This window comes from Gymnogyps californianus, chromosome 4 (assembly GCF_018139145.2).
Source record: "Gymnogyps californianus isolate 813 chromosome 4, ASM1813914v2, whole genome shotgun sequence".
In the NCBI taxonomy this organism is placed as follows: domain Eukaryota; kingdom Metazoa; phylum Chordata; class Aves; order Accipitriformes; family Cathartidae; genus Gymnogyps; species Gymnogyps californianus.
This window is the reverse complement of record NC_059474.1, coordinates 40,883,036-40,899,143: the sequence shown is the minus strand read 5'-3', so window position 1 is coordinate 40,899,143 and position 16,108 is coordinate 40,883,036. Positions and strand designations below refer to the sequence as shown.

The window sequence follows — 16,108 nt, the reverse complement described above, 5'->3', positions numbered from 1 at the left end:
AGGAACGAACTCTACTGCTGCCTAATAACTCACTGGAGAGTTGCTTCTAAAAACAGTTTAAAAGCCACTGGCTTGCGAGGCCAGGGAAAGAAGCCTGCCACCAGCTTCTGCAAAGGTCATCAACTCCAGCAAAGGCAAAGCTTCTAGCGATTTTAAAAAATCAATTTAATCACTTTTTTTTTGCTAGTCCAAACCTAAACCAAACATAACAGTCAAAACTATTTACTTCAGTGCAAAGCTCATTTGCTGACCAAATTCCTGGAATTTAATTCTCAAATGATCCAATCCAAACATTGTCTATTATTTTTTTCTGAATCATTTATAAATCATCAAAGGAATAAAAAGGAAAAATTGACATTTCTTTTACCTTTTCAGAGTCATAAAAGGAGCCCAAAAGGCTAGAGTTATTTCCTGAGAAAAAACGCCACTATAGATGCCAGGAAAGAATACAGAACTATTCTCATAACATGGAAAGAGAAGGTTAGGAAAAGGTATGGAATAGTACAATTATCCTCATAAGCTTCCCAGAGGCCAGGAGGTAAACGCAGTGAGATTATTTCTCCTCATTTCCGACTCGTTGTGTAAGGATGATTTTCAGTGTTAGTAGGGAACCAGATTTCCCCAGATTTGGAAATTCAGCTCTTGGTACCTGATAACCATTATGTGCAGTATCATCTGTACTAGCCTCTTCTATGCGTAACGTCACCCAACCTGGCCATCTGCTGCACCATCCATTACAGTTTATCAGCAAATCAGATACTTGACCCTCATGTTTTTATACACTACTCCAATTGGTCTCATTCTTAATAGGGACCTGAAAACACCTCTTCTTCCCAACACCTATTAGCGACATGCAATATGCACCCTTGATCAGCTGTTGCAAGCAGTTGGTACCATGCCACACCTTGTAACTCTGTGAGACGGACAGGAGTTGGCTGCGCTACCTTTGTCTAACGTTTCCTTGTCCCTCTCCGCTTCATCATACTGTTGCGCTGTTGTAATACCAGCCAGTGTTTTACCTGATATCTTCCACCACACAGTATCTGAATTCCAAGATTCCCTTCTAAAAAGTTATCCTAGACTAAAAGTTTCAGAGCGGAACTGCACAAAACAGTGTTTTCCATTGCTGCTTATAAAACCAACTGATATAGGTCTTTTTTTTTTTTTTAAATTTGAAAACAAATGATGCTATTTGTTTGCTAATTCATACGCTGTATGCATCACAATGTGCTTTTTCAAGCACACTTTGGTTGCATCCTATAGAATTTCTGTACAATATGGAAAATAGATGCTGTATCTGGGGAGGGTGATATGATGCTGTCTGCTTAGAATGCAGGTTCAGCAGGGGGATTTGCATGGATTAATCTGGTCATGTAACAAACTGGACAGCTGCAGACCTGCTAGAATTTGAAAAACGTCTGTCTACTCCTGACTCCGTGACCCAGGCTCAGGGTGGCAGAGGCAAGCTTATGATAAAATAAAGGATGTTAAATAATCTGCCTTCCAAACTCATACAGGAACAATTTGTTGATTTCTCTGTGCCTTCATAGAAGGGAGTTAATTGTCAAGTAGGGGGGGAAAAAAGAATTTTTTTTGTAATTTTGAGACTGTAAAGTGGCCTTTATTACATGTTCACTCATCTGAGATAAAAATTGTGCAATGTAGATATTTCTGCCTTTCACTTCAGTATTAACACTTTGCTATATCCATTACACAGAATTTTTCAGCATATTTTCACCGAAGGCAGGCATATATTTCCTTGCATTTGAGACAATCAACTAAATGATTCATTTAGGAAAAATATTTGGTGAAATTCTTCAGCATTAAGCTTTGCAATGTATACAAGTGAACGCTCCTTTCAAGCACTCTATTTAAAGACAACCTAGAATAGGTAGAACAGAACATAAACAGAAATGCTCACTTGAAGAAAGATGAAGCTAATGAAATTAAAGAGCTGTGACTCGTGAAAGGAGAGTAATTATGATGGCTTAAAAATGGGTTAATGTAGGTTAAAAGCACATTTTATTTGTAAATGTAAGATAATCTCATTAGTGCTGGGAGTACAGAAAGATCTATCACCTGCTTCCTAACAACATTCAGGATAACACAATTCTTTTCAGACTGAGTCAAGAAATACCCATCAGCAAAAATGTGGCAGGAACAGATAACAGACATACGCTCTTTAATGTGTTAATTGTCTGCACTCTTGTCATTTGCCATTAGGTCTCTCAGGGAGTGTCCCTTTCAATGCACTTTTAGCACATGTGCTATGCTGAGCATATTAATACATACTTAGTAAATATTGCTGTAAATCTGCAGCAATCTACTAGAACAAAAGGAGTCTTTTTGGTATGGCCTACTATCTGCCCCATAGCCTAACTATTCTGTAGCCTTTGCTTCGTGTATTCAGTATTTTGACTCTGAACATTTGTAGTTGAAAATGTTGGCATTGATGTTATTCTCACCCTGTAAGACTGAATAATTTCTTCTCTTTTTCTGTTGCTAACTGCCAGCAATGTATATGACACTACTCTTAAAAATCAGGAAATCTCTTAGCATTAGGAGATACAGTGCAAATACAAGCTGAGCACAGCTTGAGCTACAAAAAAAACTCTGTCAGGAACTTTTGAGGATGTTGTGATAAAACCTGGAATTTAAGTTCCAGTGCATCAATAAGCAAATGATTTGGTTTCCTGTAGGATATGGTACCCATACTGCCAATATACATTTAACTTTACATGACCAAGCAATCCAATTGATCTGTCAGATTTTTAAGGTTAAGTGTGCTTAGGTATGTCGCTATTTATCTTAAATAAAAAACTTCAGATGTTAATTTATGGTAATTATGTTAATTCCATATAATGAAATAATAATTTTATTCTGGGCTTCCACATTTTTTAAATCTCCTATTCTTTAAGATTTCTAAATCCTTATGTGAAAAAAAGAATAGTAGCAACATGTAAAAAATGAAAGACTGGACCTAGGTTTTCCTTTATATGTGCAAAGCAGTAAGAGTTTTACTTGGCTACAGGATGAGTGTGAAATCCTCACTTTGTGAATATCTTTGAGACATACACAGATCTGGTACTACTATCCGGCTCAATAACATAGAAAGATTGGCAAGGCTGAACCCTAAGTGGTGCCGATGATGAAAGTTTGTTTAATGGAGTTTTAAATTATGTGATTTACTTTTTTCCTGCCTCCTCAGAGCATACATGACATAAATTAAGTTCCTCATATGATCACTTAGAATTACCTAGGTTCAACTAGAATCACAGCTTCCTAGCAAGAGGTGGCCTGCCTTTTCCCCACTATGAACCATCTGATTTGTCTTTTGAGACAAAGAAAGGGAATATGAAATAACTGTAACCCATACTCTAAAGAAGTTGAAAGAAATGTACAAAACAAGAAAAAAGAAACAAAGAACCAATTTAGAGAGTTAACAAGCTGTAAACCAAATTAAGCTACTTTTTTTGGTTTGGCTGTCTTCTGATCTGTTAGACCAGGTGTGCGTGAGTTTAAGAGAATCCACTTGCCTGAAAGCTGATTCCTGCTGCACACTGTAAGTTCCCATTGCACACTGACAAAGTCCTCTTCCTTATTGAGAACTATGAAGTCCGGTAAAGTTGGCACAGGGCTATTTTGCAGCCGATCCTGTTTTTTTTTTTTTAAATCCATTGTTTTTCTGTAACTGTTTACTGTGTTACACATAACCGAGGCAGCAGAGGGAGCTCAAAGATTTTGGTCATCAGTGAGAGAACTAGAGAACCAGAGAGACGGGGACAGAGAGACTGACAGTGCCAAGAGCAATTACGACAGTGAAGGACGTGGCTTGATGTACTCCGACTTCTTTAAAGCTCATAGATTATATGCACATCCCATTATTCAGCTGGTAGTTTTAAATACCAGCGAGACTTCAAGGTATCACTTAGTGGCCAGATTTTATTTTGCACTTGTTGCTGATTTAAGCTCTTTTGTTTACAGTTTGGAAAAAGAATTTATCAAGAATATAAAAGTCCTTCTTGAGTCTAATAAGTTGTTCTAATAAGTCTTCCTATCTGTAAAGATCTAGAATAAATATTAAGACACAGGTACCTGAATTTTAAGGACTACAGTAAATAAAATCGGTAAAACAGTGACAATTGGTAAAATACTGAACTGCAGTGAATTGACTTTAGTTCAACAATGCAGAAATTCAGTTTGTAAAACAATACAAGACGTTTTTGATTGTAATTTTAAGATAGAAAGATTTTCATGTTTTTCAGAAGATGTTCATCTTCAGTGTTCGGGAGAAGTAAAGCTAATAAAATACACAACTGAAAGTCCTATCTACACAAAAGCATTTATTCTTCTGCAAAGGAAGATTTGAGTCTCTGAGAGGTCAACAGCTGCTGACCATAAGCAAAAGTCTGTTTTGAACTGTATCAGTGAATACATTATAAACAGAATACCAGCATCATGAGGGCAGCATTTGTCCTAAGGTCAAGGTTGTGCTTGATTGTCCAGTTTTTGAATGCATATAATCGATAGAATGAAAAACCCTGTGGTTCTGACCAGGTTTGGTATTTTCTATAACATACTACCTGGAACTGTTTGTTACAGATCAGATTGTGGTCTGTCTCGACTGTTTTAATTGGCTTCCAAGGTGACACAGAACAGAATGTAATTTCATTATGAGACAGAAGTATTTTACTAACTTACTAAGTCATACTGAAAGGAAACATTTATAATTCCCATTTTTTGGAGAGAAAATACACTTGAGATGCGAACTCAGGCATCCTTTTCCCAAATTCAGGACAATTTTTTTAAGTGGTAGCAACTTCAGTTTTCCAATTATCCTTTTTATAGTGATCTAGTTGCTGGATCTTTGCACTTTACTGACCCTGTGGTCTGTCTCCTGCTTTGCACCAGATCAACCCATACACCCATTAAAAAGTAGCTGTGGAGCACTGTTCTAATCATGTGGGCATTGCTTAGTCCTCTGATCGAACCTGAATAAATCTCCTTGGATGCCATGTCAATCTGTTTGGGATTTGCAATCTGGCAAAGCACCCAAATACAAATTAAAGTAATTTTCTACCTGAAAAAAATCATCTGCCTCTCTCAGTAACATCTACCACTATGTTCCAAGGCAAGTAAAGATGAGGCAGTTGTGAATATCACTTTGGAGACAGAGGACATAAATATTTGACTTTATGGATTTATGTTATTGATTTCCTAACTACAGGTCCTTGGCTACATTCAAAGGTCTCATTTTTGCTCTTACTGGTAATTCAGAAGGATGGCTTTTGCTTAGTATTATTCCTTTATCTTTTTTTTTTTTTTGGCTATACCAATTATTTTTATTCTGTGTTCTGTCATTCCAAGTACATATCCTGACCCCTGAAATTGCTGGGATTTCAGAGTATTTACTATATTTGGATCTTACAAACTCCCACGCTTCTTCCTTTATCTCTCTATACTTTAACACTCTGTGTCCGAATTGTTATGTAACTGTTTTCAAAGGTGTTTATTTGCCTTTCTTCAAAATATGTGAGATACTTGTATGGAGAAAAAAAGCCTATATCTTCTCTCGCACCAAATTTTAATGAGTAAATTTGTGCTTCAAGTTATTACCATGTGTCTCACCTGTTAAATAAGATCTTCCAAGTTATTTTTGTCAGTTCACAGTTCAATATCTAGTTTTACTATCTTTAGACTTTGACCTCTCTTTCTCCTTATTTCTTTAAAGTCTCCAGACATTTTGTACTTTATCTTCTGCCTTTGTTTAAGACAAATTATAAATGTATGTACAAAAAGTGTGCAATCCACTTATATTTACCCCACTCTTAGAATTCATAATGAAATCTTATATACCAGATCACCGTTTTAGTTATTCTATCATCTCTGTGCAATAGCTCTATGGAAGAAGGACTTTTAAATAAAGTATACATCTCCATATGCACTGTATAATGAAATTATAAAATATTATTAACAAAGCAACTTAAAGAATTGACATTTTTGAGGTTAGAAAAGTGGAACACTATAGAAACTAATAGCTATCTAATTGAAAATAATGAGTTCATTACAACTGTCAAAACTTATGGAGAAATAAAAAAACCCAACCCTTGGCTTTACTTTTACTTGTGTGTTTGATGGTGTTACGATGGATTTTCTGTTGGAAAAAGTCAATTGCCAAATTAAATGTTCTCACTGTCTGTTCTCAGAAGTAGCTTTCCTTCATTTACTTCCAGGTGAAGAGAAGCCCTAGCTAGATTTTGAGCTCATTGAACATATTTAACTTGAACTTTAAACATTGTTTGAGGTAAAATGCCTTACCATGGTTGTCTCTGCAATGGATCCAAAGCTGTTTATAAATATGTTGCATGTGACATTAACTGGAGGGCCTGCAAAAGAGAGAGAACACCAGTCCTGGTTCCAGAGTCATTGCTTATTGAGTGACTGTAAAATATAAACCATTATGAAACAATGTTTATTGACTTAGGAGGAAATAATGCTACATTCACAACATATTTAATGCAAAATTAAATTGAATGGTTTCTAATATTTTCCTGTTGATTTTTCACAGAGGTACACTACTTGACTGGCCAGTTTAGCAATAAAAAAGAAGAGAGAAAGTTCATTATAAACTTGCACAGATGATTCTATGGAAAAAAATCAACATCCCATTTGAAATATATAGTAAAAAATATTTTTATGTGCGTTTCAGTGAGCAATGAATGCCACTTCTTACAACAATTAGGGGAAAAAGTGACCTTTTTCACTCAAGGCAGCTGCTACCTTTAATATTATCTGTCATCACTGGTAACAGAAATACATTATTGCTGCTCTTATCTCTACTGCTTACAGGAACAAATGTGGATAAGAAAGAATGACTTAGATTCTATTCTCATTTCTCTTAAATCCACAAAATGGTTAAGAATCCATTTAAACTGAATTTACTGTTACCATGGGTCTTCAGTCAACTGTTGTTCTGTCTTATCTTGCATTTGTGAAGCATCAGTAGTGGCAGAGCAGTCATTATGATAACAGAACAATGAATCATCTTTTCATTGAAAAGGTTTTAAATTATTTCTCTGAAAGTCTGTGTAAAAATGGCATTGTGGTAGAGCATGCTAATTTCTCCATTATTTCTTATCAATTTCAGTCTGTCTACAGTGGAAACAAGGTTTTTCCAACACAAGGTTTTTCTGTCACCCTCCTGCACCTTGATATTCTTATATCAATAATCCAGTTCAGCATTGGAGAATCTGGTTTCTTTTTGCAGGTGTAAGCAGTCACTAATAATGAAAGATCTATATCTGGAATTCGAGGACTGGTCTTGCAAACCCTTATGTAACATTTCCTTTTTAGGGTCGCTGAAGTGAGAAGCTGCTCTGCCACTGCTGGTGGTTTGCAACTAGCAAAATCTAATGTGAGCAATGAACTAAATACTTGAAGAATCAGAACATTCATTAAAAATTCTGCCAACAGGGCACAACTTGGAACGTCCAGCTTTCTTTCCTCAAGGCAAGAATTGTTTTGAAGTACTGTATAGCAATTGCAACAAAACATCACTACGTGTACTTCAGTTGTAATACACAAGACTACACCTACGGAGCAGAATTCTCGGGTAAGAAGGTATCACTCTGCAGTCACTTTGACACTATTTTCACTTTGATACTTGGTTAATTATTTAGAGCTGTTCAGCATATCCAATAATTCTTAGAATTCAATAAAAGCTTGACATTGACAACTCCTGAAAAGGATCAAGGGAAAAAGAAAATACATGGGAGACAAACAAAGGCAGAGTCGCTAAAACCTGTCAGGGAGAAAACTGTATGTCCTGGCTATGTTAGATAATTTGTTTGCAAGGCAGCTTTCCTTTCAAACACTTTCATGTTGTAGTACTGCTTATCATTTCAAATTTGGTATGATGCCGTCTTGCTTAGAATAGTATTATGCTTTAAAGTGTAAGTTTGCTATATCAGCAAACATAGTTGCTTTTATAAAGAAAAAACCCTAAATCACTACAATGCTGATGCTTAATTTCAAAAGCAGCATTACAAAAATATAGTTAACACCTAGTTAAAAAGAACATAAAAGGAGAAGCTAAAAGCAGCTTGCAAACGGTTTAGAGATTACTTAAAGATATTGTGCTGAGAGTAAAAATGAGCTTCCCAAAACCTGGTCAAAAAAAGCATAAATGAAGCTGTTAAAACTGGAAGTCATATTCAAACACAGGAACTCAGGCAAAGTTGAACATAAATTAAAGACAGGGAGAAAAAAAATAGAACTGAAACTCACTAGAGACAGAAAAGCTAACAATGATAACTATCTGCAAGGCGTTAAAAATAGAATCCTGCCAAGATCTGGAAGGCGAAATCAAGAGAACATGATTAAGATATAAAAGTATCCATGAAAGTGAAGAAGGTCAGAGCAGAAAAACTAAATGAAGTCTTTGTAGCAGCATTTGTCTCCAGTTGCTAGCTGTGTCAAATACTGGAGCCATTCTGATGGAAGATTTGTATGAGGACTGTAGAAGACATTTCAGACTAAGGGAACAGGAACAAACTGACAGGCTGAGGTGATATCAAGCCAGACATTATAAAAATCTTTGCAAACTTGTGGAAATACAAATCACTGTGAGTCAGCTATCACCTGTGTCAGTTTTGTTATCAGTGGAGAGGTGTACCATGTCCAGCAAGTATAACTTGAATTAAAAAAGAAAAACAGACTTCAGGTATGATGGTGGATGACATTGACAATGAACTTTATCCCTGTAAACCTTACCCCTGTACCAGCCAAACAGGTGGAAGGTATGAGAACTGTTATGATTATGAGAAGTGGATTAATATTATTTTTGCTGAAATAACATCTCTCAGATCTACTGAAGCTCTCTGAAAGAGCTGATGAGAATGCGGACAATGGTAATCTAATTAATTTAAATAAATATTAATTTTAATTGTAATGTATAATTAAATTAGTTAAAAGAGTTTATTTGGAGTTTCAAAAGCTTTTCAACATGATCATTTGTCAAATGCTTTTTAAGTATGCTAGTCTTGATGAAGTGAGAGACAGTCCTCTTATAGGCCTTTTGCTTTAAAGTTATTTAGTGTTAGTGATAAATAGCCATTTTTCAAAGCACGAGGTGATTGCTGGTGAGTTCCCCCATGGATCTGAGTCTTTGTAGTTCAATATTAATGACCTAGAAAAGAAGATATAGCAATACAATTTTGCTTCTGCTATAAGATTATTTAGGGTGGTCGTATATAAAGCTGACTGCAAGGAGGTGCAGAAAAATCACAAAATACTGAGCTATCAAGCAATAAAATGCTTGATGACATTCAGTGTCAGTCAAATGCAAATAATCCTTGCTATGCATTCCTACTAATGGGCTCCAAATTAATGACTTCCATGCAGGAAAGAGAGGCTAGATTAATTATGGATGGTTCTCTGGAAGCATGCTCTGTAATCAATAAAGATAGGAGAATGCAAAGAAATACATTAAAAAAAAATTGGACTACCCATGCAAGTAGACCATGAACTTCCATCCTGAATACTTCAAAATTTCTCCTCTGTCTATCTCACAAGGATATATTAGGGAGAAAAGAGATGTCAAGAAGTCAAACAAGGATCACAAATTCTATGAAATGCTGCCACACAAAAACAGCTTAAGCAGAACAGTACTCTTCACATTGGAAAAGGGATATGGTAGGGAGCGACATGTAAGTATACAAATCTGTAAAGATCAAAAGGAAGTAATCCTTTTCTTCCATTTCTTAATATGCCACGTGGCAATAAAATCAGTAAAATAGTCACCAAATTCAAAGCAAAAAAACCGCGATACTTTTCACTATTCCAAAACATGAATTTTTTTTTGCCATAAAATACTGGAAAGACCAAAAGTATAAACAGCTTCCAGAAGTGACCACAAGAACATATTTATCTAAATTATTTTTTTCAGTTAAGTCCTGGCTTCAGAAGTTCCTGAACTAATGAATGCTGAATACTGTTTGACAATACCAGGGCAAGGAACACTTTACACTTTCCTATGTAAATATCCAAATTTCCACCTTAATAGATTGTTATCAATGGTGCAATCTGGGCTGTATAGATTTAAAAATATAACACCTCTTCTGTATCAGGTTAATTCTGAGCATCTTGAGGCCATGACAATTTTTACACATAGATTACCTAATTGTGTCCAAATTTGAAAGACAGTGAAGTATTTCCCATATTTGCAGGAATAGATATTATCTGGGATGTGGAACAGCTGAGTAAGAGAAGCACTTTGCTATCCGTTTGACGTACTAGAAATAAGAATATTTTGCAACTAGAACAAAGATTTTACAAGAGTTCTTAATTTTCTGTTTTATTCCATAGCTGAATAAATACCAGCAGTTGTCTTTATTATTTCTGTTGAACAAGAACAGATATGCAGAATTCCTTATCCAAAAGTGGAGCACTCAGACAAAATATGTAATTATGAGTTATTGACCAAGATTAATTATGACTAAAAGATGGTAGTTAAAAATCTTATCTATATAGGAATTTTATTGGAAGAACAAATGATTTAAAATGATTGTCTGAGTTCTCTTATTAGTACTTGTTTTGTTTCTTCAAAACTGTTGCCAGATTAAAAACTCAAAGAGGCATTAAGCCCCAGCACTTGTTCTAGGACTAATGAAACTAACCAGAAAGTGGCGAAGTCACTTAAGGAGACACTTATTCTTAGTGATAGATCTGAATCATTCTGGGCAGATTTGTTCAAACTGCATAGCTGTCTAGAAGATTTAGAATGTACACTTTTTGAAAAAGTACAATGTCAAATTAGGTTTTGTCTCTTTAAATTTCAATAGTTACAAAACAAGGCTCTAAGTCTTTTGAATTATACTTTCAAGAAGTACTGTATTGAATTCACTAATCTCTAAACCATCTGCCTGTTCTTCACTGTAGCCCCATCAGAAGATTGTGATTGCATGGTGTCCATGACAAAGTCCAAAATCCAATCCTTAAATCAACTGCTAAGCTGTAAGCTCCTCATTTTTAAACACTTCTTTGTAGGACTTCAGGAGACTCAAAGAAGAAAGAAGAAAAACTGCAGTGCTTAGGCTTTGCCTGAGGTCTTCTTTTGCCCAGCACAGCTTTACCTTAGGTTGAACTTGCAGTTTGCATGCTAGAGAGTATACTGTGGCAACAAGTCAAGTAACTTTAATAAGGAGCAAAAACAATTTAGGAGCTACCATTCATATAAGAAAGTAGTTTTAGAAATACAGTGTTTTGCATTACTTTGTAAATGTTGTTTGATACATTAACCCTCCAGGAAGCCAGGCACTGGAACATTCTTCAAAGTAGTTCTGGCAAGGAAAGTCCAAGGGACTTATTCTGTATGGTCATCAGGGATATTGATCACTGTTGTAAATCTTTTAGTGATGTGTTTGAACTTCCAGTGCACATTTATCATTTTCTGAGAAATATCAGCACCTCTAACTTATTAAAAGCAAAGCACTTCCAGCTGCAGTAAATCCTGGGTAATAAGTTTATATACACAGCACCAACTCTTTATGGCTTACTGATGAGAAAGTAATTTGACAAAATATTTACTTGGTCCTTATGAATCAGTCTGGGCAAATTCTGGCAAAACCAGCAAATAATAATGGCTTTAGAGTCATAACCACTTAAGTTTCTGGGACTTGGAGATGTCAAAAAATTGTGAAATTTAGTGGTGAATAAGAATTAAGATGGAAAAGCAGTGACAGATGACTTAGAGGAGGAAGGCCTGTCTGTTTGAAGGAAAATTTTTCTAGTAAACATGGAGTAAAACCCACCTTATAGTGAAATGTTAGAGCTAAGAGAATCTCTTAGACTCAAGAAGATAGGCATAGGAGGAGGCAGCTAAGGCAAAGTAAGAATAATATCATTTTTAATCACAATAGGTTTATTCTTTCAAAAAAATATGTATATTCTGGAGAATTTAGAGACTGATAACTTGATTTAAAGATTCAGAAATAGAGTTAAATATAGTTCCACTACATTATTGGAACTCTTTGCATTCTAAAAAAAGAATAGTCAAATTTACCTAAACTTCCCAGACTACAAAAGTTAGAATGGGTGGTATTTGTCTGTATAATAGTTTGTATATTTGTATAATAACATAGTTTGTATAATCCTTCATTAAATACTCTACTTTAGCATGCCTGAGCCTGGATAATATGGTTTGCGCCAAGATCCTCAGAAGAAGTAATCATTGCATTTGCAAACTTTGGATTTTCAGTCTTCTTTGACTCTCCTTTGTCTTGTCTGAATCTCCTTTGTGATAAGTGCATAAAAGGTACACGCCAAGAGACAATTCCAGGTATTGAGAACCTGCGGTTTCAGTGCAGAACTGAGAACAGAGAAAGAAACAAGAGGAAAGATGGTCCCTTTTGCCATTTCAAAGCAGAACTAGGGCAGAGGAGTGAGGAATTTAATGCCACAGGAGAATTTGGTGATAGATTCAGTAACTAAGATAAGGTCTCTTGAGTTTGACTGTGATGGTCATGTCATTAACACACTCTTCCTTTTAGTTAGAATCAGGCAGGTATGAGGGTTTGGCTTGTCTTTCACAGAACTTGCTTGCTGGAGTGCTTCAGGCTATGGTAGTCCAAGGTGGGAATTTGAATCCATTAACAATCATTTCAGAAAAGAAAAAAAACCCAATCCCCAATTCAAATTTAGTGATAAGCTAAACTTTCAAAAGGTCTGCATTTGAAAGGTGAAAGTGACAGGAATAGGGCATATTGCTACTGAAATGAACCGTCATAGCAAAGAAAGGCAAAAGAAGGCATTTTTTTTTCAGTGAGTGTACTTTGTTTTCATATTCTTTCCAGAAATTGCATTTGTGTAAGAAGAAATACTGAAATACTGAAAACCTGAAAGTTTAGGTTTGAAATTACCTTTGAAATTTGGTCTGATCCTTGCATCGTAGCCTGACATCCTACCCATTAGCTTATCCAGGAAATCAGATGGCGACATTGGCATGCTACGAGATCTTGCACTGTCTGTTTCCTTTGTGGCTACCAAGCTAACAGCAAGAAAAAACAAACAAACAAAACAGAACAAAACATTTTGTTAGAGATTTTGTAAGGGAAACTTTAATTTTTCACAGTCAATTACTTAGTTCATTCTTGCATGAACAGGAAAATAGGAAAGCTGAGATTGCCTTTCAAGCTGGTTTATGCTTCAAAAATAGTAGTAGCAAAGAAATGGAAACAGTAAGTTCTTTTTATATCTGTCATTTTATATGCAAATTTTATTTTGCTAAGCTGCATAGTTATAGGTTGCTGTTACCTCTTCCTCAGGACTTCTGGAGATTAGTAACACTTCCAGTCAACAGTAATCAATCCATTATCACAGAGTTAAATAATGTCATCTACACAAAAAGCTGTGCACGTGGAATGTCATAATCTGGAGTCTACTCTAAGATTGGTCTGTTTAACTGGATGTGGTGTAATAGAAGCCTAGATCAGAAAAAAAAAAGCAGTAAGGATCTTTCATAGAATAGTACTACTACCACCAATTTTTGTTCAGCCATTGTTTTATGTTGATATTTAAACATAATACAACATATCAAACAGTCCCTTGGCTAATGATATTCTTTAACATTGTCTTAGAGGTTCATTTTCTGTTAAAACAAAAGTGACTGCTACAGTGGAAAAAAAACCCCACAACTTACTGAAGGAACTATCTTATGGCAAAATTTTCATCTCAGGGCCACATGGCAAATGTCATCTCCTACAGTCTCCTCTCCATACGTATGCAGAACTCCCACTGACATTCTAAAATGTGGTCTGCACATGCTAAGAGAGAAGAGTATCGGAACTGTGATCAGCCATGTGGACCCAAAGAAAAGGTCTTTATTGTGGAACTCTTACTCGAGTGCTGGCCAACACATTGAAAAAACAATACAATCAGTAAATATATACATAAATAAAATTGTGAGTAACATTGTGATACACAGTGCAACTAAAACCATCCGTGCTTTTGGAGTCTCAAAAGAGATAAAGAACTTTTCCTGTTTGTGCTGATTTGTACTCAAAAATCTATTGCAGAAGGATGTGAATCTTTTTTACTTACCCACTTCATTGTCTCCTATTAATGCCAATTCACTCTTTTAGAAGTGCTTAAATATGCCTTTGCTTAGAAGTAAACACAAGGAATAATGTAAAACCCTTAGGAATTTTCTAACTCATAATAAACCTGTGCTGAACTTTGCTTGTTAACAATGGATGGAGTTCCAAAATGGAAAAATTCCATACAAGTATGTGTGTATGCGGTTGCCGTGTTAAGTGCAGACTGGGAATGACATTTTTTTCCTCCCAAGACTGTGTTACTCAGGACATGAAAAGTTACAGTTTTATGGCAACTTCCATTTAGAAGCTCTGCTACAAAAATCTGTCTTCAAATTCAAAATTTGGATTTAATATCTTAAATTAAAAATTATTTCATATTAAGTCATGAGTGTTACAAATTTGGACATGCACAGAATATGAACATAGAAACCTCTAGAATGCTGTGGTTTACTCATATTTTAATCAAACTGGCAATTAAGTCTTTTAATGGTAATATTAACTGAAATCAGAGTTAAAAATTAATCCTGCTTATTTGCTTATCTAGTGTTTATTTTATTCTATGTGTAAGTTGATTTGCATATTTCGAGATTGTTCATAAATTTCTAAATTGTTGGATATTTCTAAATTGTTCTGAATACTTTGCTATCTCTTTCAGCATTATCTTTCAGTAAAAATGTTTCTGTAGTCTCCTTCAGTAGCTAACCTACTTCTTTATTTCTTCCCATAGCTGGAGAATGTATTTCCCTTTCTGAGACTGTAAGTACTTAACATATTCTTTTTCTAGTTCAATTTGAAATTATCCTATTGGCATCATTTTCATTATCAATCATTCTGAATGTATCTGATTCATCACATTATTGCAACTCGTAGTCATTTATATTTCTGTAAAACATAATACGTGGTTATAAAGCAAATAAAATATGACAGTCCAATTACACTTTGCTGGATTTTATCTATTTGCAAGGCAGGAGAATCAAGTTACTGTGTATCTACATATATACATATAACACTTAGATTTCTTTCTTATACTCTTGTGTAAGAAAGTTATATTTCTATTCTATAGGGTATATAGAATTCCTACACTACAGCATATATATATCTACCGTGTATTTTTATTCTGGATATAAATAAATTCTCCAGAACACAAATATAGAGGTCCATTGTTAGCTTCAATATTGATCACTTTCTCTGAATGGAGAATTCGTTTGTTTGTCCTTTTTTCACTTCTCTGAACTTTTTCTAAATCTTTCTTTGTTGTACTTGTAGTTGTTGCTTTTAAAGGCTGCTATGGAATAGAGTACTTTGAAATTAAGGTAACTAATGCTGAATAGGGAAAATAGTAATTGCTGTGACTATGGATTTTCTCAAAGTGGCATTTACCTTTTGTATGATAGCATCATTAATATTTGCTTTCATTAGTCAGTTAAAAGTCTCAGAATATCTTGAATAATTTTATTGCCTGCTTCTGAAAACAAGATATTCAGCATAATTAATACATTTTGTATAAGCAAGTTTTATTTTAGAAATCAGCTGTAATTTGTAACTAAATATTTCTTCAAGGAATGTTTTCCCTTTTTCTCAGCTTAGTGTGTTACTGAGTAAAAGCTGGTTGAGCACTGCAGAATTCTGCCCTTTCAAATTACCTTTAATCAAAACCATGTATTTCAAGAATACTGTTGGACAAATAATATTCATCTACCTGAGCTGACTTGTGGAACACTCTTCTAGTTAAAAAGGAGCAAGACTCGGTAATAGAGTAAAACCTGAGTAAGGCAGTGGATTTTAGGAAGGCCTACCTGGCAAAGTATGGGTTTGCTGTTTACAAATTAACATAAAAATTAATTCTGTATGGTAAGGATTCTTCATTTTTATTGTACATTGCCTCTGAAAAATAAGCCTCTGGCTAAGTGATTAGAGAAAGTTACACTCCTTTCATGAAGAATGAATTTAGCTCCTTTTAGTATTAATGCACAGAGCTTCCTCCTCGACACACAACTATTACATAAGTCCAGGAA

At 35.0% G+C, this 16,108-nt stretch overlaps 1 protein-coding gene across 3 annotated transcripts in view; it reads right to left on the bottom strand.

Moving 5' to 3' along the window:
* The window catches only part of GLRA3 (glycine receptor alpha 3), a 93,804-nt gene that overhangs the window by 59,654 nt on the left and 18,042 nt on the right, over positions 1-16,108 (bottom strand). For 2 of the 3 annotated variants that reach the window (XM_050896117.1, XM_050896118.1), the window contains exons 1-2: positions 12,918-13,002; positions 6,319-6,386 (exon numbers count right to left, since the gene is read on the bottom strand). In XM_050896117.1, coding sequence (XP_050752074.1) covers positions 6,319-6,386; positions 12,918-13,002 — 153 coding nt within the window. Of the gene's footprint in view, positions 1-6,318; positions 6,387-12,917; positions 13,046-16,108 lie in introns of those variants that run through there. The other variant, XM_050896116.1, reaches the window with a different exon arrangement.